The 18,568-nt window shown below is 36.7% G+C and overlaps 1 protein-coding gene across 15 annotated transcripts in view; it reads left to right on the top strand.

The window, feature by feature from the left end:
- Spn (protein phosphatase 1 regulatory subunit spinophilin) overlaps positions 1-18,568 on the top strand; it is a 304,267-nt gene that overhangs the window by 224,892 nt on the left and 60,807 nt on the right. For all 15 annotated transcript variants that reach the window (XM_081746431.1, XM_081746430.1, XM_081746429.1 and 12 more), the window contains 3 exons: positions 3,920-4,084; positions 9,350-9,469; positions 12,519-12,629. In XM_081746431.1, coding sequence (XP_081602557.1) covers positions 3,920-4,084; positions 9,350-9,469; positions 12,519-12,629 — 396 coding nt within the window. The remainder of the gene's footprint in view (positions 1-3,919; positions 4,085-9,349; positions 9,470-12,518; positions 12,630-18,568) is intronic.

Below are 18,568 nucleotides of genomic sequence, written 5' to 3'. Positions count from 1 at the left end.
ATTAGCTTTGATACTTAATAATAAAATCCTTGACTTTTATACAGTGGACTCTCGATTCACGAATCAGTTTTATTATTTTTCTCTCCACTTACGAACGATATTTCGGAGTACCAGACGTTCACATATGCCTGTGCCCATAATCTTACGCGGACAATGGTACTTTCGCGCGTTTGCCATAAACATTATTTATTAGAGTGGTGTGTTTGACAAGTTTACTTTTTCTTTTGCACCTTGTTATTTTATCCCTCAAAAAGGGTTCCTAAAAAGGGAAGAAATTATTAGTGGTGGCTTCAGTAAGAAGCCTCAGTGTAGTACTGTGAAAGTAAACAATGAAATCATAGCAAAACATCAGAGTGGCGATATTCTTCATCACAGGGAACATTTAAAAAGTGAAAATGGCATACCATGTTCCTGTGGCTAGAACGGCTTAATTGTATTTACATTAATTTCAATGAAAAATCGTGACGTGTGGGTCCACTGTATATAAAAATTAACATCTCAGGTACTTGCATGAATATAAGTACAGTGCATCACAAATCGACTTGAACATTAACCAGCATGGTGACAGAATGAATGAGTTGTTATACTGCATTCTTGACTGTAAATAAAAGATTGTTAAAATCTCAATTACAATATTGATGCAAGTGACTTCAATCATTTGACATGATCAGCAAATACAAGGAAATTGTGAAATTTTATTCACTAATGCTTAATTTCCATTTTTGATTTTGCTTTCATGATATATCTTTCAACAGAAAATTAACTTTAAATCTTAACATTCAGAATGCATTTGATTAAAATAATTAGGATTGTGTTACATGTGCAGGATGTGAACTTTTTGAAGACTATTTTCTAGGCCAAATTGAGTAAGAAAGTTGTACATAAATATTATGAGACGAGAATTCAATGCCTTTCGGTGTGGGAGACCCGGATTCGATTCATGGCGGAAACTCATGTGGTTCGGACCCCACATTAAGCTATAGATACACGTCTTAACATACCCTCGCTGCTGAAATGGACGCTAGACTCAATTCCAATCCAATCGAAAATCCTTTCCTGTGAAGATATACTCGTTGAGCTACGGAAGCATGAATTTAAGCCGTTGTTGGCTAATGGTGAAGACTTACCTTATGCTAATATTGTCTGAATTCTTGTAGACATATTTGTAAGATAAATTATTTTATTCTGTGACTTATCCTTTTACGGTAGTAATGAAATTTCTAAAGTTTGAAATAAAGGATTTCTGCCGTGCTCGTAATAAAGGGTTATTCAAAAAGTACGCCGGTTTTGGATCATCTGGCAAATTTTTGTTTGTCGGTTGCCGACATTGTTTTGTATTGTTGGTCTAATCACAAACGCCTGAATTTCTCGCATTTCTTCAGTCTATATCTAGCCATGGAGCAATTTACTAAAGCGCAAAGTGTGCTAATTGTGAAAACTTTTATCAGAACGCAGAAAGTTATGCAACAGCTGTCAGGTAACTTCACATGGTTCTAGGGTGAAATGAGGCACCGAATGAATCAACAGTTCGCAGACTTGGTATATGTCAATTATCAATTGTCAATTGTAAATGTTCATTGTTGTATGTCAATAAACCCCCTTCAATTCATGAATTATAGGAGAAAATTCGACGAGTCGTCCGCGAAATCCAAGTGGAAACTTATCAGGCAGTCAGCGAATTTCACGAACAGCGTTATTGCATGCCAGCGCAGTAGAGGAGGTCATATGCCCGACTCATTCATTGTACCTGAAATCGGAATGTGTGATGAACATGTTTATGAATTTTGTTAGTGTGTTTTGAAAAAAATAAAGTTTATAATTTGATGTAACAAAACCGACGATCTTTTTGAATAACCCTATACAAATGTGGCAGGGGAAGAATAAGGAGCTAAGAATTGTAAGTCATTTCATAATTTGGAGCTTGTATGACTGCAGCAAAATGTATCTCGCAGAATATAATAGATGCACCATGGCTCACATTCTCACCATTAATGGACAAATGAACATAAGAGTTCAATCCGCGCCTTCGACAGCTTGTGTCTACGTAGACTCATATTTACGCATGGACCACAGGCAGATTTACATCTTGTGGCGTGTTTACAAAAGTAAAATTGGACTATAATTTGCAGATGAAAGCGGGTGTTGACGAGAGAAATTTAAAGGACACCTATACTGAAAACAATGTTGGTACCACATCGCGACCAAGTTTAGTTGTTATGACGCTACTGCGTCGTAACAAGGAGCTGAAGCTATTGTTTATTAGCTGTCAGTGTAATCCGTGTATTTGGTTCTTTACACCCCGCCTTGTTAAGAGTGACTGAATGTTAAGCCGACGCGGTTATATTGTTTAGGCCTATACTGAACACGAACAAATAAAAAGGTGGTGGGGGGAAAACACAAAATTATCTAGGACTCAGCAGCGTAAAATACTTCAATATTTGTATCTAGGAAACAGTTCTTCATACAATGAATGTTTATTAAATCATTTTTTTACTTCCAGTTCGGCCTTAATCATAAACATAAGAGGGGTGATCAGAAAGTAAGTTTACAAAGCCAGCAGTGAAACGTATATACAGGGTGTCCGAGAAGTCCTTCCCTGATTACAGAAATTGATAACTCAGGCTAGAAATAAGATAGAAATATGAAACTGGTGTTGAATTGTTTACAAACTATAAAAGTTTTGGTCACATCAGTACACTTCCACATGAGCACCCTAGGTAGCACGTAGCACATCTAGTCGATATTCAATTTCCATCCACACATTAGCCAACATCACTGGAGGGATCGATGCAACGACTGTGGTTATGCGTTGCTGCAGGGTTTCAAGATCTGGTACACGTGTTCGGTAGATCTCATCCTTGACATAACCCCATAAAAACAAGTTTTAATGGGGTTATGTCAGGAGAGCGTGGAGGCCAAGCTGTTGGTCCATGACGACCAATCCATCGCCCAGGAAATGTCCTATCGAGATAGGCACGGACGTCCAAACCCCAATGAGGTGCTGCACCATCTCAGAACAAACCTAACACAGACAAAAACTTTTATAGTTTGTAAACAATTCAACACCAGTTTCATATTTCTATCTTATTTCTAGCCTGAGTTATCAATTTCTGTAATCAGGGAAGGACTTCTCGGACACCCTGTATATTATTTCGTACAACCAATACAGCCAACAGATAGTACGTACAGTAGGATATTTTTCGACATAGTATCCATATCGGTTGTGGCACCAGTCGCATCGTGGGACGAGTTTGAAGATTTTCTTCTGATAAAAATCGTGTTCTTGCGTGTTCATCAGTCTGTCACGAAATATTTGACCTCTTTGTCTGAAGTGTAGCGACGGCTTCCTAGGTGCTCTTCAAGTGCGGGAACAGGCGAAAGTCGCTTGGAGCGAGGTCCGGGCTGTAGGGAGGGTGGTCGATGATGTCCCAGCGAAACTGCTTCAACAGCGTGGTGGTCTTCTCTGGGCTCTATGCGCTCCTCGTCGGAGACGGTTTTCTCTACCAGTCGCAGACTTTCAACACCATTCTGTGACATGCTGACGAGATATTACGGTCTCTGTAAACCTCTACCAGCTGCCGGTTACCTGAGAGGACTTCTTCACGAGATCCCTTTTCCAAACGACTCGCCATTTGTGTTTACATACAACTAGCATCATAGGTGGTGGATGGCTGAAACTTTGCACAGTTGCCAACTCCATGTATTAAAAATACTGCACACTCTTCATTCTTCTATAACAGACGAAACTCCAGAGATATCGGCCTTGTAACTTTAGTTTCTGACCCTCCCTCGTAGATACTGTATATTCTAATGAATGTAAGGGGATGGCATGTAAGTCTAGTATTATGCAGTGCTTAAATTTCTAATCTACTATAATGGCATGTGATTTCCTTTCTTATTGTAAATGTTTTGTTCCTAGGGTCAGTTCATAGTATTAGAAAAGAAGTACAACAAAGCTAAAAGACTGTTACGAGAATTCCAGCAGCGAGAACAGGACTTTCTCCACAGAGAGGAATTCTATTTGCAGGAATTACAGGACAAAGACACCGAATATAATGCTCTAGTTAAAACGCTGAAAGACAGAGTAAGTTCGTTACATTATATCAACAAGTATTAGGTTGTTGTTAAATGTTTAAAGATTATTGAATAAGTTCAGAAAAATGAAAAAATATCAATTGTCGAAGTAGATCAAGGTGTGAAACTATTATGGTCAAAGGTTCGAACCGTGCTTGAGACTGGATTTAAGTAGTTTAGATATTGCTCATTAGGTAGTTATATGAATGTAGATTTGAAATATAAATTTATGGTTCTTTTGTATTGACATATAGAGCTTCCTTGTCGCGTTACGTGTTTAGCATATACGACTTCGGCACGGGAGACCCTAGTTTCCAGTGGGAGCTCATGTGGTTCAGATCCCATTTTAATTTATAGGTACACATGTCATATGGCCTCTGTGCTGAAAGAAAGAGGGGGCGCGGTGGCTCAGTGGTAGAGCGTTCACCTCTGGTGCTTGGGGTCCCGGGTTCGATCCCAGCCCCCGCCAAGTGAACTTTGTGGTGGACAAACACCGTGCTCGTGGGTTTTCTCGGGGTTCTCCCGTTTCCTCCCACTTTCTTCATTCCACTATTTTCACTCATCTCTCATCATCACCGTCTCCTTTAGCCTAACCGGCATAACCGTGGGACGTAAAACTTAAAGATTTCATTTCATTTCTGTGCTGAAAGAGACGCTGATCTCCGTTCACATATGGGGAATACCGTAGTGTAGTGGTTAGAGCGTTGGACTCACGTCCGCGTGGTCTCAGGTTCAATTCCCGGCCGGTGCGTCCCAATTTTCGGCGTCGTGGGGCAAACTGGGGAGTCACTAGGGCTAGAAAGCTCCTGATGCGCCTGTTAGAGACAGAGTGTTGCAGCGCGCTAATCACGTGCTTGCCGCTAGGCTGGACGTAGTTCAACCGGTCACTAACAGATGGCGTTGAAGCAAGCTTATGCTCACAAATGGGCCGTTACGCGAAGTGGTCTGGTGTCGTTTGTGGTATCTATTCGCATATACGCGTAACGTAAATATCCTAATTTCAACTGACTATTAATATAATCAGCTACAAGTATACGAGTAAATACAAGCAATGTAAGGAAAGGAAGAGTTATGGTCCTGTTTTATAATTTTTGTGAATTGCATTCATTTTAAAGTACATTTTGTAACTTTTCTCTTGTGCGTAGATTTCCGGACTGCCAATCGGTCGGGTTGATAAAAATCAGAATAATTATGTTCATACTTGCGTCAACTACCCGCTTCCCTCGGTTAAAATGAGAAAAATTAGTGATATGTTCCGTTAGTCAGTCACTTCTTACTATTACTGAAGCGCCCACAAATCAATAGAAACAAAGAAAATATAATGCAAAATCAGAAAATAATAAGTGATCTGTATATTATTGTGGACTGAATTTAGATTTAAATGGCATCGGAAGTCTTCATCTCAGCGACCCCGAAAACTATGGATTCAACACTAATATCGGTCATTTTCGATCATTTTTATATATTGTCTCCTCCCCCATCCCCCTCCCTAAGTTGCACCGTCAAATTGAAATTATAAAAAAAAAACATTCCAGGACCGAACTTCATCTATGTTGAAAATTTGATCGAGATCGCGTCGGATGGTAAGTCACAAACACAGTCACTTTCATTTTTATTTATACTAGCTAAACCTGCGGTCTACTCAGCGAATCGTTCTGTTATGACAATGAATCTTCTTCCCACTGTGCATGTCCCCTTTACTCACACAAGTAAAGGATAGGAGACTCACAAAGGAAGTGAAGTGCTATGTATAAATGTTGAAGTGAGTTTGTAGCAAATTTGTAGAAGTAACACGATATTAAGTGGAAATATTTTTTCTAATAAATCCATATCCGTCCGAGTACGCCTCATTGCGTCTCTTGAGGCCTTTGAAGTTGCCAGCACGCAATAGGTTTTGCTATTCAGATTTAAGCAAAGCGCCTCCAATGTCCGTCAATCCGTCATACGTAACTTCTCTACTGGTTGCCTAACACCGTAGTTTCGGCCTGCAACAATGTTAATCTTATGGGCTCAAAACGACCCCTAAAATGATGAATAGAACAATAATGACGCGGTTTTTGAAAATTTGAATGAGAACTGGACAACCTACACAAAATTTGGAATCGACCAGTAAAAACGGCACGTTTCTAGCACTTGTGGTTCTCGAGATCTCAGTGTCGAAAGGATTGGAGACAAGCATATAAATCTAGCATTTTAATATATGGATAGATTAATAGAAGAATATAGAAACGTTATATTTCTAACTACAGTATATACAATAGTTTTCACACTGTTATGTACGTAGCAGCAAAAACTACAAGGCAGTACCTTCCCGTTCGTGCATAACCATTTTGGATTTTCCTATATAATAAGGTATCAGTGGCTGCCCATTTTACTAACAAAACTCATTGTTTGTCAGATATTGGCGAGACATACTTGTAATTTTATCTCTTGCAATAAGCTATTTTTCCCCCTCTACTTTACTCTTTTACAGAAGGTATGATACGAAGCGCATGCTTTAAAAGAAATAAAAAGCATTTGTGACCTTGAGCTTTTGCATTTCATCATGTCTTCATGAGAGCTATTGTTACAATATTATGAATTGAGATATATTGACATTATAAGCAACATAATATGAGTAATTGTTTTCATTTTTCTTGCAGGTAACACATTATTGTTAACAACTGCTCCTCCATGCCTATCTGCATTACATCTTATTTTCATATTAAAATTGTTTCAATTGTGTTTAGTACCGATAATCAATTGAATAAAATTAATAATCATATTCATAAAGAAGGTCATAGTTTATAAGTATTGTTAATTTTCTCCTTATAATAAAGTTCTATAGCAGAGCCAACAAGAGATGGTCTCTGACATTTCTTACGACATGTGGAGGGACAATGCAGCCCCCACTTCGGTACTACTGTTACCAAGCACGGTCACTCTGTCTTACACCATTAATTAAATGGCCGTTATAGATGCACCGAAAAAAGCCTTGACACGTGAGTAGAAGCAACGTCACTGCGAGCTGTCAGAGACCTTCTCTTGCTCACCTATAGTATATTTTAAGTCATTATTAACGGGAATGCTGAAATCACTTCATAACTTTTTTTATTCTTTCTCAAATACTCTATTCTTTTCACTTGGAGTAATCATGGTATATGTATGTCACATAGTAATTGCCAGAATTTTCAATGGGAACTCCCTTCTTTCTCAGCAGTTGTATCTTAAAATTTAACTACAAGTTTATCACATCCATACTATCTATCGTTCGATGTACAGACGTATCAAAACAAAAACCTTTTTCCTAGTAAGAAATTATGTCAAATAACTCGATATTATTAGCAACAAAAACTGCACTCTTTTCTATTTCAGTAATAATAATAAACTTATCATGCTATTTTTCTTGATATTCCAGTCTGCCTTTTGTGGATAACGTGTCAATAGTTTTTCTACGTCTTACTGTCTTGTCTTAAGTATCCACAACCTAATATTTCACTCTTCCAGTTTTCTCACACCGTGTGCGTGGATTTTCTCGAGGGTTCTCCCGTTTCCTCCCACTTTCTTCATTTCATTCATTTCTCATCATCATCGTCTCCTTTAGCCCACATGGCATAACCGTGGGACGTAAATCTGAACGATTTCATTTTATTTTTTCCATTTTTCTTGCGATATAATTGTTTGCAACATTTTCAACAGTTGTTTTTCACAAAGCAGTAATTGAAATTCCTATACAACAATTTCTCCGTACTGCTGTCTATGACCCTTCTTGCGTTCAGGTTTAACTTTCTGTCGTCTTTCCTCCTCGTTCATTGTACATATACGCCAAAACTGAATATATTAATTGTTCTACGCAAGTCTGGTTAGTACTGTGAAACGCTCATAAAAGTTTAAAAAATAATAATAATAATAATAATAATAATAATCATATTAGAAAATCATTACATAGTAAAAGTAACGCATCAAGTCATTAAAGGAACAAATTAGGTTCACATACGCAAGATGTTAAACATAGGCAGTCTCGGTGCTTCAAAGGAGCCTTAAGAACATACCAGAACGAATCCATCGTGGGTTTAATAGGAGGAAGTTGTGACTTAATAATAATAATAATTATAATAATAATAATAATACAATGCTGACCCTTTTTCTAATTTCTTTGCTGAAGTCATCGTAAAAGTGGCGTTTTGGGTAGTACTGTATTTTATGGTCTATAAGACGCACTTTTTTCTTCGAAAAATTGCCTTCAAAATTCAGGTGCATTTTATACTCGAAATTAGTATAAAAATATCCAATATTTGATTTAAAATTCCCGTCAGTCTTAAAAATGGCCATATATTCGTTGCCGCGGGAAACCTATCTCTATCTGGGAACATTGGATTCAACTGGCAGCAGCAGTGCACCGATGCGACGAACATGAGTTGCGAGGATTCACAAGCTTGTTAACACTATCTCCCTCCCTTCTCGCCATTACAAACCCAGAACCACAGACTAAAATATACAGACCGTAAATTCTGCGAAAAACTGAAAAAATGCTACTGGATAAATAATTATAATAAAAAAAAGCTTAAAAATGAAGGTGCGTCTTATATTCCGTAAAATACGGAACTCAATTTGCACTCTGAATGCTCGAAAATTTGAGGTGTTCGAATGGTAATACCAAACAGCTGTATAGCAACCAGCATATATACGGTTTGTGAAAGTCGTTTCTCTTAGGAGATATAATTTCAAGATAAATGGAAGGTTAATTTTACCTTTCAAAGTGTATTTTCGGAGCACAAACTGTCATTGAATTCGCCTTTACTACCCGGAACACCTAATATCTTCTTTCCAGTTTGTTTTAATTCCGATAAAATGAAAGTTAGGAATAGGCAAACAGTGGCAGTGAAATCCATAAAAGAAAGGTTGAATAAAAATTTTTATTTTGGTTTAAGTTATGCCAGTTGTTTCTAACTAGATTTATTATTATTTAAAATTGTAGTATGCCTATTGTATTTGTTAGATGGTGTACGGTTGCATTCTTAGCACGATTTTTTTTTTTTAAATTACGACTAAAATTATATACACAAATAAGTTATTGAGGGTATTAAGACATCGATAAATGAAATAGGAATCAAATGAGCGTGCCACTTGTTGCATGTGTATCTGCGTGCGGTAACTAAAACATTTTTAAAGTTCGGTTCATTTTTATTTTTATAGCCAATATTTAGTATTTCAAATGCTGTTGAATCATTGTAAAACTACATAACATAGATTTCAACATATCTGATGTAATGAGTTGAGAATTTGTGTTTTGCAGGTGATCCAGTTAGAACAAGAATTACTGGAAACTCAACGAACAGCAGGGTTACCTGTTCAGCTTCCTTATGATAGCACTAATTTACGTCAATTAACTCCACAGTTGTCACGGAAACATCAGGTAATAACATTCCTATCAATTCTAATAATAAATATTTTATTATATAGGTTATGTAGGGATATTAAAAGGTTGCGGAACACGTGAAATAACTCTTCCTCTCATAAGTTTCGAGATTTTTGCTGACTGTTGTTCACTCGAAGTTTCTTCCGTCATGGAATCCATTTGACTGAGCTGCCAACACTTCGCCTAGCCAAGTTTTGTAGTGTTTCTTTTAGGCCTTTAAAATTTATATATATATATAAATTGTAATTATTGTTTGCAAATAGTACTTGCTTATTTCATTTGTTTTTAATCTTTCTCTTCAATGACTTCGAAAATATAGATAGTGAAATGAAAATACTGTGGTGATTTGGTGAAATAAACTATTTGTTATTGAGAATCAATAAGTAATTTCCTGATAATTAATTATAATATGCCAATAATGAAAATAAAGTAGTTTTATTTTATTTAGTACATCAAACAAAAATTGATAAACATCATCATCAAAACTTAAGACTCCTTGAGAAGGAGTCGTCGTCATCATAGGTATTCTACCATTATTGTAAGGTAACTTGCTGCAAGTGAAAAGATTCCGTGCCCCGGTGTTTCGCTAACCTCTTCGTTTTCACGTACGATTTTTCGTTTTGATACTGAACTGTAGACTCCTTTGTTCTCCCCCTTCCCTTCGTGCCACCATACCCTATTGTACGTCCCTCATTGAATTGAAAAGGAGTGTAGTCTGTTTGCAGGCAAACGACTTGTGTACTAGTTTAAATAGGCCAAATAAGTCTTGAGATACGATACCACTCAACGTAAGCAAATAAGTCTCTGTTCCCTCCAATTTTAGGCGGCGTCACAAAGGTGTTACTTCGTTTCTTGGTGGTATAATCAAAGAAACTGGCTACGCATTGCTATCTCGCTTTATAAAATTCCATCTAAAAGAAGAAATTCATTACTAGAGTGACCAGTGACCTGTGACCACATCTTCAAGTAGACAATCTAGGTGACAACTTTTTCGTGACTCTCCAGTATTGCGCATGTTGGTTGTTTGCAAATAGGTAAGAAATTAAGAGGTCCGTGTGTCCTAGATTTCGAACACTTAAATGTAATCCATTCGTGTACAAAGAGTTTTGATTTACAATTTTTGTTTGACAATTATATATTGTTTTATATTTTTGCCTATAATTCACAGTGCTGCAATTAAGAAGCGAGACTGGGTGTGGAAAATATAAAAAATAGTAATAAGTGGAATAACTTATTCAAAGTGGAAACCTCCTTTGTCCATACACAGCTTTACATGATCCAAATAAACCATTGAATGACTTGTGAAAGTCTTAAACTGTAATGGTGTACAAGGTCTTCGTCACTGCTTTTTTGATAGTGAGGACCTTGAAAAAAAAATTCTTCAGTGGCGCTTTTAGTGTGGGGAAAGAGGAAGTAATCAGAGGGAGACATATCAGGTGAATATGCGGGATTGGTAACGCAAAACTTTTTTTTCTTTCTTTCTTCGAGAACTCACGAACTATTACTAGTTTGCGTGCTGGGGGCGAGGCATAAAACGTGTGCATAACTTTCATTTCTTTAAATCCTCCATCATCATTGGGCGTAGACTCTCATTCACTCCCACGAGATCTGGTAAATACCTTGAGATTTGCATTTCAGTCACTGAAAATAATATCCCAAACTCGGTCGAACATTCCAGTTGTTCTGACAAACCTGTTTGACCTGGGGCCTATATCTCAAAACTACTAGTCTTGTAATATTTTATACAAGTCGTAAAATATGATGAAGTAAAAATACTATAAATCCTTACTAAACACTAATGCTAATACCTCTAATTTGACATGATTTCATGGTATACACAGTCTTTCAATATTTGATTTTGAAAAATTTTACTTTAGTATTACAAGACTAGTAGTTTTGAGAAATTGATCCCTCGGTGTTCTTCATCTTTCACAGAGAATCCTTTTCAGCACTGAACCTTTTATGTGATTTGAAAACACGCCAATGAGATAGGCTACTTACCCCCATAAACCTTTTTCAACATATTAGATATTTCCTTGTCCACATTAACCTTTTTCAGTATCTTTATTTCCGTGGGATTTTTCTCTAATCGCGCACTCTTTGTCCCAGTATATTGAAAGTATGATGAGTAGAAACCGGATGTTAGGCAAAATGCCTATTCTTTAATATTGCAGATATGATCAAAAATAACGCTTTAAAGTTTATATTAGGAGTTATAATAGTTTCAATTTAAGCCAATTTTATTTTGCCTATTTTGCCCGCTTCCTGTCTAAATAATTGCTTTAGTGCCTAATGTTGCCTATTCTATGCATTTTCTTCAAAATAAAACTTTATTGGGGAAAAATATATAATTTAGTATTTCAAGAAAGGATTCTTCCTCTTCCTAGAAATATAAGTGCTGTTTGTAGTGATAAGATGTCGTAAAACTTTGGACTGATAAAGTGTATAAAATTTGGACTTACCAGTAGTGATAAAGTGCTGGATAGAATGTATTTATTAAATATACTTGAAATACATGTCAAGCTACGTTCTTGTATATACAGTAAAGAAGATATTAACAACCAGGTATGTTTCTGTATTCTTTGAACATTGTCTACGACTTGAATTTATTTTTTTAATTATATTGAGTATTAATCTCCATTATTTTTAGTTACATTTTAATGCCTATTTTTTAGACTTTAGGTGCCTGTTTGCCTGCCTATTTTCCAGGTTTTTAATGCCTAAACATTCGGTCTCCGGTGATGAGTTACTACAGCACAAGTTTATACTTAGCTGCGTCACGCCTCACACTGGCGACCAAGTGAACTTGAAATTTCTGCATGTTTCCAAGATCTCACGCAAGATTCACGACTGTGAAAACTTCCATGCAAAAACCTACTGCTCAATAAAAAGAAAATCAATCTGGTTTCCTAAGATTATTTTCTACATTTTTTTGTTTCATATATTAAGTATGATTTTATAGTTGTGCCTATGTGATAAGTAACACTGGATACTCAGAAATGTACAGTTTTCTGTTCCTAATCAGTTTGCCTCGTTTTGTTCATAGACGCTTCCTGTGAAACCTCTTCTACAGCAACTAGAAACGGAGCTTTCGGACACCGAGATCTCCGACATCAGCCCTGAAGACACAGATAAGACGTCGACAGTAGAGAGAAAAGTAAGTATACTAGAGACAATATTTCTTATTCTGTTGTGGTCTTCGTTGTTACATAGATGCATTGTCAAATATGGCTTATTGTGTACTTTCAGTAAAGTCTGGAGCAGTTAATTTTCGTGTTGTGAAGATGTTGATGCATGATACTGCAATATATATGTTTTCTGTTTTATATTTATTTGTAGGGTATTTTTATTTGTCAGTATATGTAGCTTCTGTTTATTTCATTATGTATTTTATGTTGCATTACTTCATGGGGAGATGAAATCTAGTTGAGCCACCAATATTCCCTTCTACAGTTTGTTTTCTGGAAATACGAACCAGATATGGATTAGGTGACTGACTACTATTCACAACTGCCTAATGGTGAATTTTTTTGGGATACGTCCGAGATAACATATTCTGCATCACCAAACTAACTGTGAATTATCACATTGGGACGTACACGGAATTCATAATTGAAAGTAATTAGTAAAACTTACCAATAATTCAGAAGATATTCAGCTCGTTCTTCTGTACCCTGTAGTTAAGTTCAAACAAATACGTTAAACGTTTAATTTTCGCTCATTGTAAAACCATAGATAAGAGGGTTTAGTGGGGACAAGTTTATGGGAATTAGTTACATATAAAGTATTAATAATACTTAACAAAACTTCTTGTTGATGTATATTATACACATCTTTGCTGACACCTGTCAGCAAAAATTCGACAGGTAACATGTTTGTTTCAATATTGAGAAGAAAAGAAAGACAAAAATATCTTGTGTCCTGGAAATAAATAAATAAAACTAATGGAAGAAAAAATCCGGTTTCATAGCTTCTCTAGCGACTTCGTCAATGTATCTTCAACTGCTATGCTACCAACTAAAACATAATAATAGGTTCTGTCCAGGGATGTCCATTGTATTATCCACTCCCCTTCCCAGTTTATCATTTTACGCTCTAAAACCCACCAGTGGGCATACCCTCTTCTGCCCATCCGTAAAAACCCACTTTTCAATAGAAAACTTTTGCAAATAAATTAATATATAAGTAAATAAAAAAAGGAACCGAATTCAGTGCAAGCTTTATTAAACATGTAGAAACTGCATCACACGGTAAACCGTCACAAAATAGTAAGTCAATCACAAGATAGTTTCACATTTTTGTGTGTTTTCTTTTTAAGTGTCATTGATTCTGGTATGTCCAAAAAGTAGGACATATTGTATTAATCTTGATTTCCAACAAAAACTTCGCACTGATACTTATTCAATTGTGGTTTAGGTACAATTTCGAAGAACCAATGAAATACGATCGGCGCTGCTGATCTGAAAATTAGTTTTTATGCAACAGTTTATATGATATTCTTCGAAATTATACCTAAAAGTAGTGAATAAATGTTAGTGCAAAGTTTTTCTTGGAGATTATAGATTAATACAATAGATTTCATTATCTATCATTGTCAGTGGAAATTCGTCCTACTTTTCGGACATATTACAATCAATAGAACTTAAGAAAATACCTCTTCTACGTCTTATTACGTTCTAACGACTTTCCAGGTGATAATTCAGTTTCAGCATCGTTAGTCAACGTTCTTAAAAAATGTGAATTGAACTCACTTGTATTTTCTACACGGAAGCTTTCTATTGAGGATTTCCACGGATGAACATAATCTATTACTATATTTCAGCTAGTAGCGTAGCGAAAGAAGATAAATTGACAGTGAGACCTGAGACATCATGAAACCATTTGTTTTGATTTTTTATTTCCAGGATGCGAGGTGAAAATAGTTTTTCTCTCTGTCTCTTCTCAATATTAAATATGCATCCCATAGCTTTCATAAGTAAATGTTTCTTGGAACTTAACTGTAACAGGATACAGAAGAACAAAGGAAATTCCTTTTCGAGTTTATTAATAAGGGTGCTCTACAAGTGATTGAATGTTTTTGTAATAATTTCATGCTACAAGACCTTCAGGCGATGAGGTAGGTACTCATCGCGTAAAGAAAATTATGGCATATGGAATTAAAATTACTGCGAAAATTAGATATAGTAGAGTGAATAAAAGCTTTTTGGTTCTACAAACCTAGTTACATTTCCCGTTACAGTTGCTGTCTATGTAATAGGATAGTACCGCCGGCCACGATTTTCAACTGCTTGTAAGTTACTGTGCGAACCACCTGATGAACATCCTGTTCAGTTATGAGGAATTTTTCCATCTTAAAGTAGGTTAGAGTACGATGCATTTCTCGCATTAATATATGAATTTAGCCAGGCATGAAAAAGGTTACGTTTGATCTGTAAACATTAATTACGTGTCAATGAATTGTATTAAACGAGCGGTCCCGGGTTTGATTCCCGGTGGGTCTACTCAGTCGAAAAAGTGTAAAAAGCTTTTTCAGGCCAGCCATTCTGAATGAGGTTTTCCTGGATTTTCCTCATTCACACCAGGCAAATGTCGGGGTGGTACTTAACTTATAGGTCCCAGGCCGATTCCTCCCTTTCCCACTCCTTTCTTTCTTCCCTTTCCCCGGATAGTGTGCTCGCCGAGGGACCTCATCCCTCATACGTGACGGGCTAAATGGTCATAGATGTAGACAGTCCAAAAATCTAAATCGTAAATTGTATTAAACAAGGAAAATTAAAGAGACTGTGAAGAAAAATGCAAAATTAGAAGTTTAAAATTGACTTTATTTTGCTTAAAAAAAAAAAAAAGATACTTATACGTAAAACAGTGCAAAATACTTAATAATTGTAAAACTATTTGAAAAAACAACAAACTTAACACACTTGTTTAAAATGTTACAAGCAACACAGACCGTATAATGTAATGTACTATGAAAGTGTTGCGAAATTTTGCAGAATAACTCCTGTGCTATTATGCAACCACATTCACGCTAAATAATGTATGGTTGCATATAAGCTAGAGATGGCCAAAATTTTCCGGAATCGGAAATTTCACTTTCCGAAATTCGGAAAATTTCCGGAATTGAGGAAAACTTTCTAAATTCCGGATTTTTTCCGAAACCCGGAATTTTTCCGATTTTAGTTTCCGGATTCCGAAAAGTAAAAATTCCGGAATTGGCCATCCCTAGTATAAGCCATATTACTTTCCCGTAATTAACCAAGCATTCGTTGAGGTTTTTCAGAGTCTATGTCCAAAGATTACCATCAGATCCTAATAATAATAATAATAATAATATACAATGGGACTACCGGGAAGGTACACCTTTTGGGAAAAAAAGGGTGAACATACCAGAACGTATATAAATGGTTGAATTAAGAACCTCCTTTTTTGTGTATAAGATACTCTTATATCAGAATGCAAAATACAAAATGGAATCTGTAGTGTAAGCCTTATGCTGCTGTTAAACCTATCAGAAGAGACCAGTTCTTCTATATGAATTTGACTCCCCTAGACCTCTTTTAAAAATAGAGTTAAAGGCGGCAAAGAAATACTTCTGAGGGTAGATACGTGTATTTAAAGATAAAGTAAATAGAATAGATATTTAGGTTCAGTAGAACCTGTTGAGTTGACCGATCACCTGTATAACCATTGTTTGCACTGATATGTGGTATTATATTTCAGGAAGTTCTTGTGTTAGATATTGTGAGACCAAGGATGATAAATTTGTTGTGGAGCTTGCTTGTCTTTCTTCTTGAAAGTTACTCTTTGAGAAGTTTGGTTTTGCCAAAACTCTTCTATACAATTAACTTGTCTGTCCATCCGCGAAAAAAAAAAAAAAAATCTCAAATTTAGTTAGGATGTAGAAGGTCATAAGTTGAGGAATAGAGTTTGTTAACTGATATGATCTATGCACCGGAAGTGGTAGAAATGAAGTATTTCCGGTTTACGTGTAGATCACTATAGAGTAATGGCCCCGCGTAGCGTAGTCGCTAACGCTCTCGCCTTCGGTGCGAGCGGTCCCGGGTTCGATTCCCAGTGGGGCCACTCGATCGAGAAAGTGTAAAAAGTTTTTTCAGGCCAACCACCCAGAATGAGGTTTTCCTGGATTTTCCTCATTCACACCAGGCAAATGCTGGGGTGGTACCTAACTTATAGGTCTCAGGCCGCTTCCTTCCTTCCCTTTACCCGGATTGTGTGCTCGCCGAGGGACGTCATCCCTTAAACGTGACGGGCTAAATGACCACACATGTCAAAAACTCAGAAATCTAAAATCCTAACTCACTATAGAGTAAAAACGGTTATAGTGAGAAGCTGATTCCTGCATTCGATTAACTGTCCCAAGAATACAATTTATGTTCATTCTAAGTCTCTACTAAAACCTAAAGTGATACAAATCCACTACAGCTTTTGGTTTCAGTATTGATTCACAGAGAAACAAAACAACGAGTGAAAGCAAATAGCGTTTTTTTTAAAAGTCGATTTAGTGTTCTTTTAGAATATTTACAATCTTTAGCCTTAATCCTCAATTCAAGCCTGAAGTTAAAAGCACTTCCGGTTTTACCGTTGATCACTGTAGAATAAAAATGGTAGTAGATAGCGAGAAACTGGTTTTTCCAATCAATTACGCGTCTCAAGAGTATATTCCATCTCCACCCTAATCTCTCTACTAAAACCGGAAGTGGTTTCAATATTAAAAGTATCTCACCGTAAAAACCAAACTTCTTCACGTGGTGTACACGTGACACTGCTTCTTGTTTTTTTCTATGTTTTCCCCCCATATGCCTCCCTGACATTTCTTTTCTGTTACTTGTCGCTTTTGTGTTGAAGATTTCTTGAAATAGGGATGTAAGACCGTGTTACAATCGTTTGTCCAACTTCTTTAGGCTGTACGGAACGTTTCTTTTAGTTCACGTTAACTGTTATTGTTGTATACAAGAACAGTCAAAAAGTTCCTGGGATGTTATTGTAGTTCTGACATTCGTGATCCAATCACAATGATTCTTGTATAGTACAGGTTGCCCAATTATGAATGTGACAAATGTGAACAGGTCATAACAATAAGTTTACGAGTAGTGTACCTAAACGAAAGAGTATGCGGTGATCAGTTGGTCATTGTCGCAGTTGGGGCAACGCGTCAACATCAAGTGTTTTATACTAATTCGGAAATCTGCTTAAGATACCTATAAGGGGCGATTAACTGAAACCCGTTCAGTGGTCATAATTCATGAAATAAATTTTATGTCTAGCGGAATCTTGTACACTATCTAGAGGGGTCTGTGGTTAGCTTGCAGTAAAATTATTCAAGAAGAAGAAGTCACCATGAGCGTTGAGACGCTTGTCCCACTGTGTCACTAACTTACAAATGCCGTCCATGTCAACACCCTGGGGATCCACTGCGCGCACACTTTATGATACCCCAGATCTTTCATAATTTTCTGAGCAGTACCATAACTCATGTTTAACCCGAATATTAATGCGTCTATCCGCAGCTATAGCCGAGTTCACCTTTTCACGCGTGTATTCCGTGGCAACAACATGGGCTTGACCAGAACAGGATAATCACTGGTTTGTTCACGCCCCTTCCGAAACATTCTGGCCCAGTCCACCACTGTCAGGGTGTCTATCGGTCACGAATGTCACGAAATCAGAAAACGCTCATGAAAGTCACGGAAAAGTCACGAAATTTAGCTTTTGGGTCACGATTTTTTTTAACTGTACAAATGTAAGTACAAATTGGAAAGTTCTGTTCTATAAAACGTCAAAATTCACCACCAAAAATGTCTATGGTCGACTTTAGACGCTACGAAATCGCAAGCAAAGTACGTTTCTATCGCATGGATGAAAAGTCGGCCTAATTCGCACCCAAATTTGCTCTTGAAAATGTTAGGAAATTGTATGATTTGGTAAAGAAAAGGTCACGAAAAAGTCACGAAATTTCATTGTGGAATTTTAGTGGACACCCTGACTGTTGTTTTGGAGACGCATGCATCACCATACACGTCTGTCATACGCCGGAACACTTCAGCTGGTTGACAATCTTCGGCACTCAAAAACTGG

This window comes from Thermobia domestica, chromosome 18 (genome assembly GCF_964235325.1).
Source record: "Thermobia domestica chromosome 18, izTheDome1.hap1.1, whole genome shotgun sequence".
In the NCBI taxonomy this organism is placed as follows: Eukaryota; Metazoa; Arthropoda; class Insecta; order Zygentoma; family Lepismatidae; genus Thermobia; species Thermobia domestica.
The sequence above is the reverse complement of the archived record's forward strand: the minus strand, read 5'-3'. Positions and strand labels throughout refer to the sequence as shown.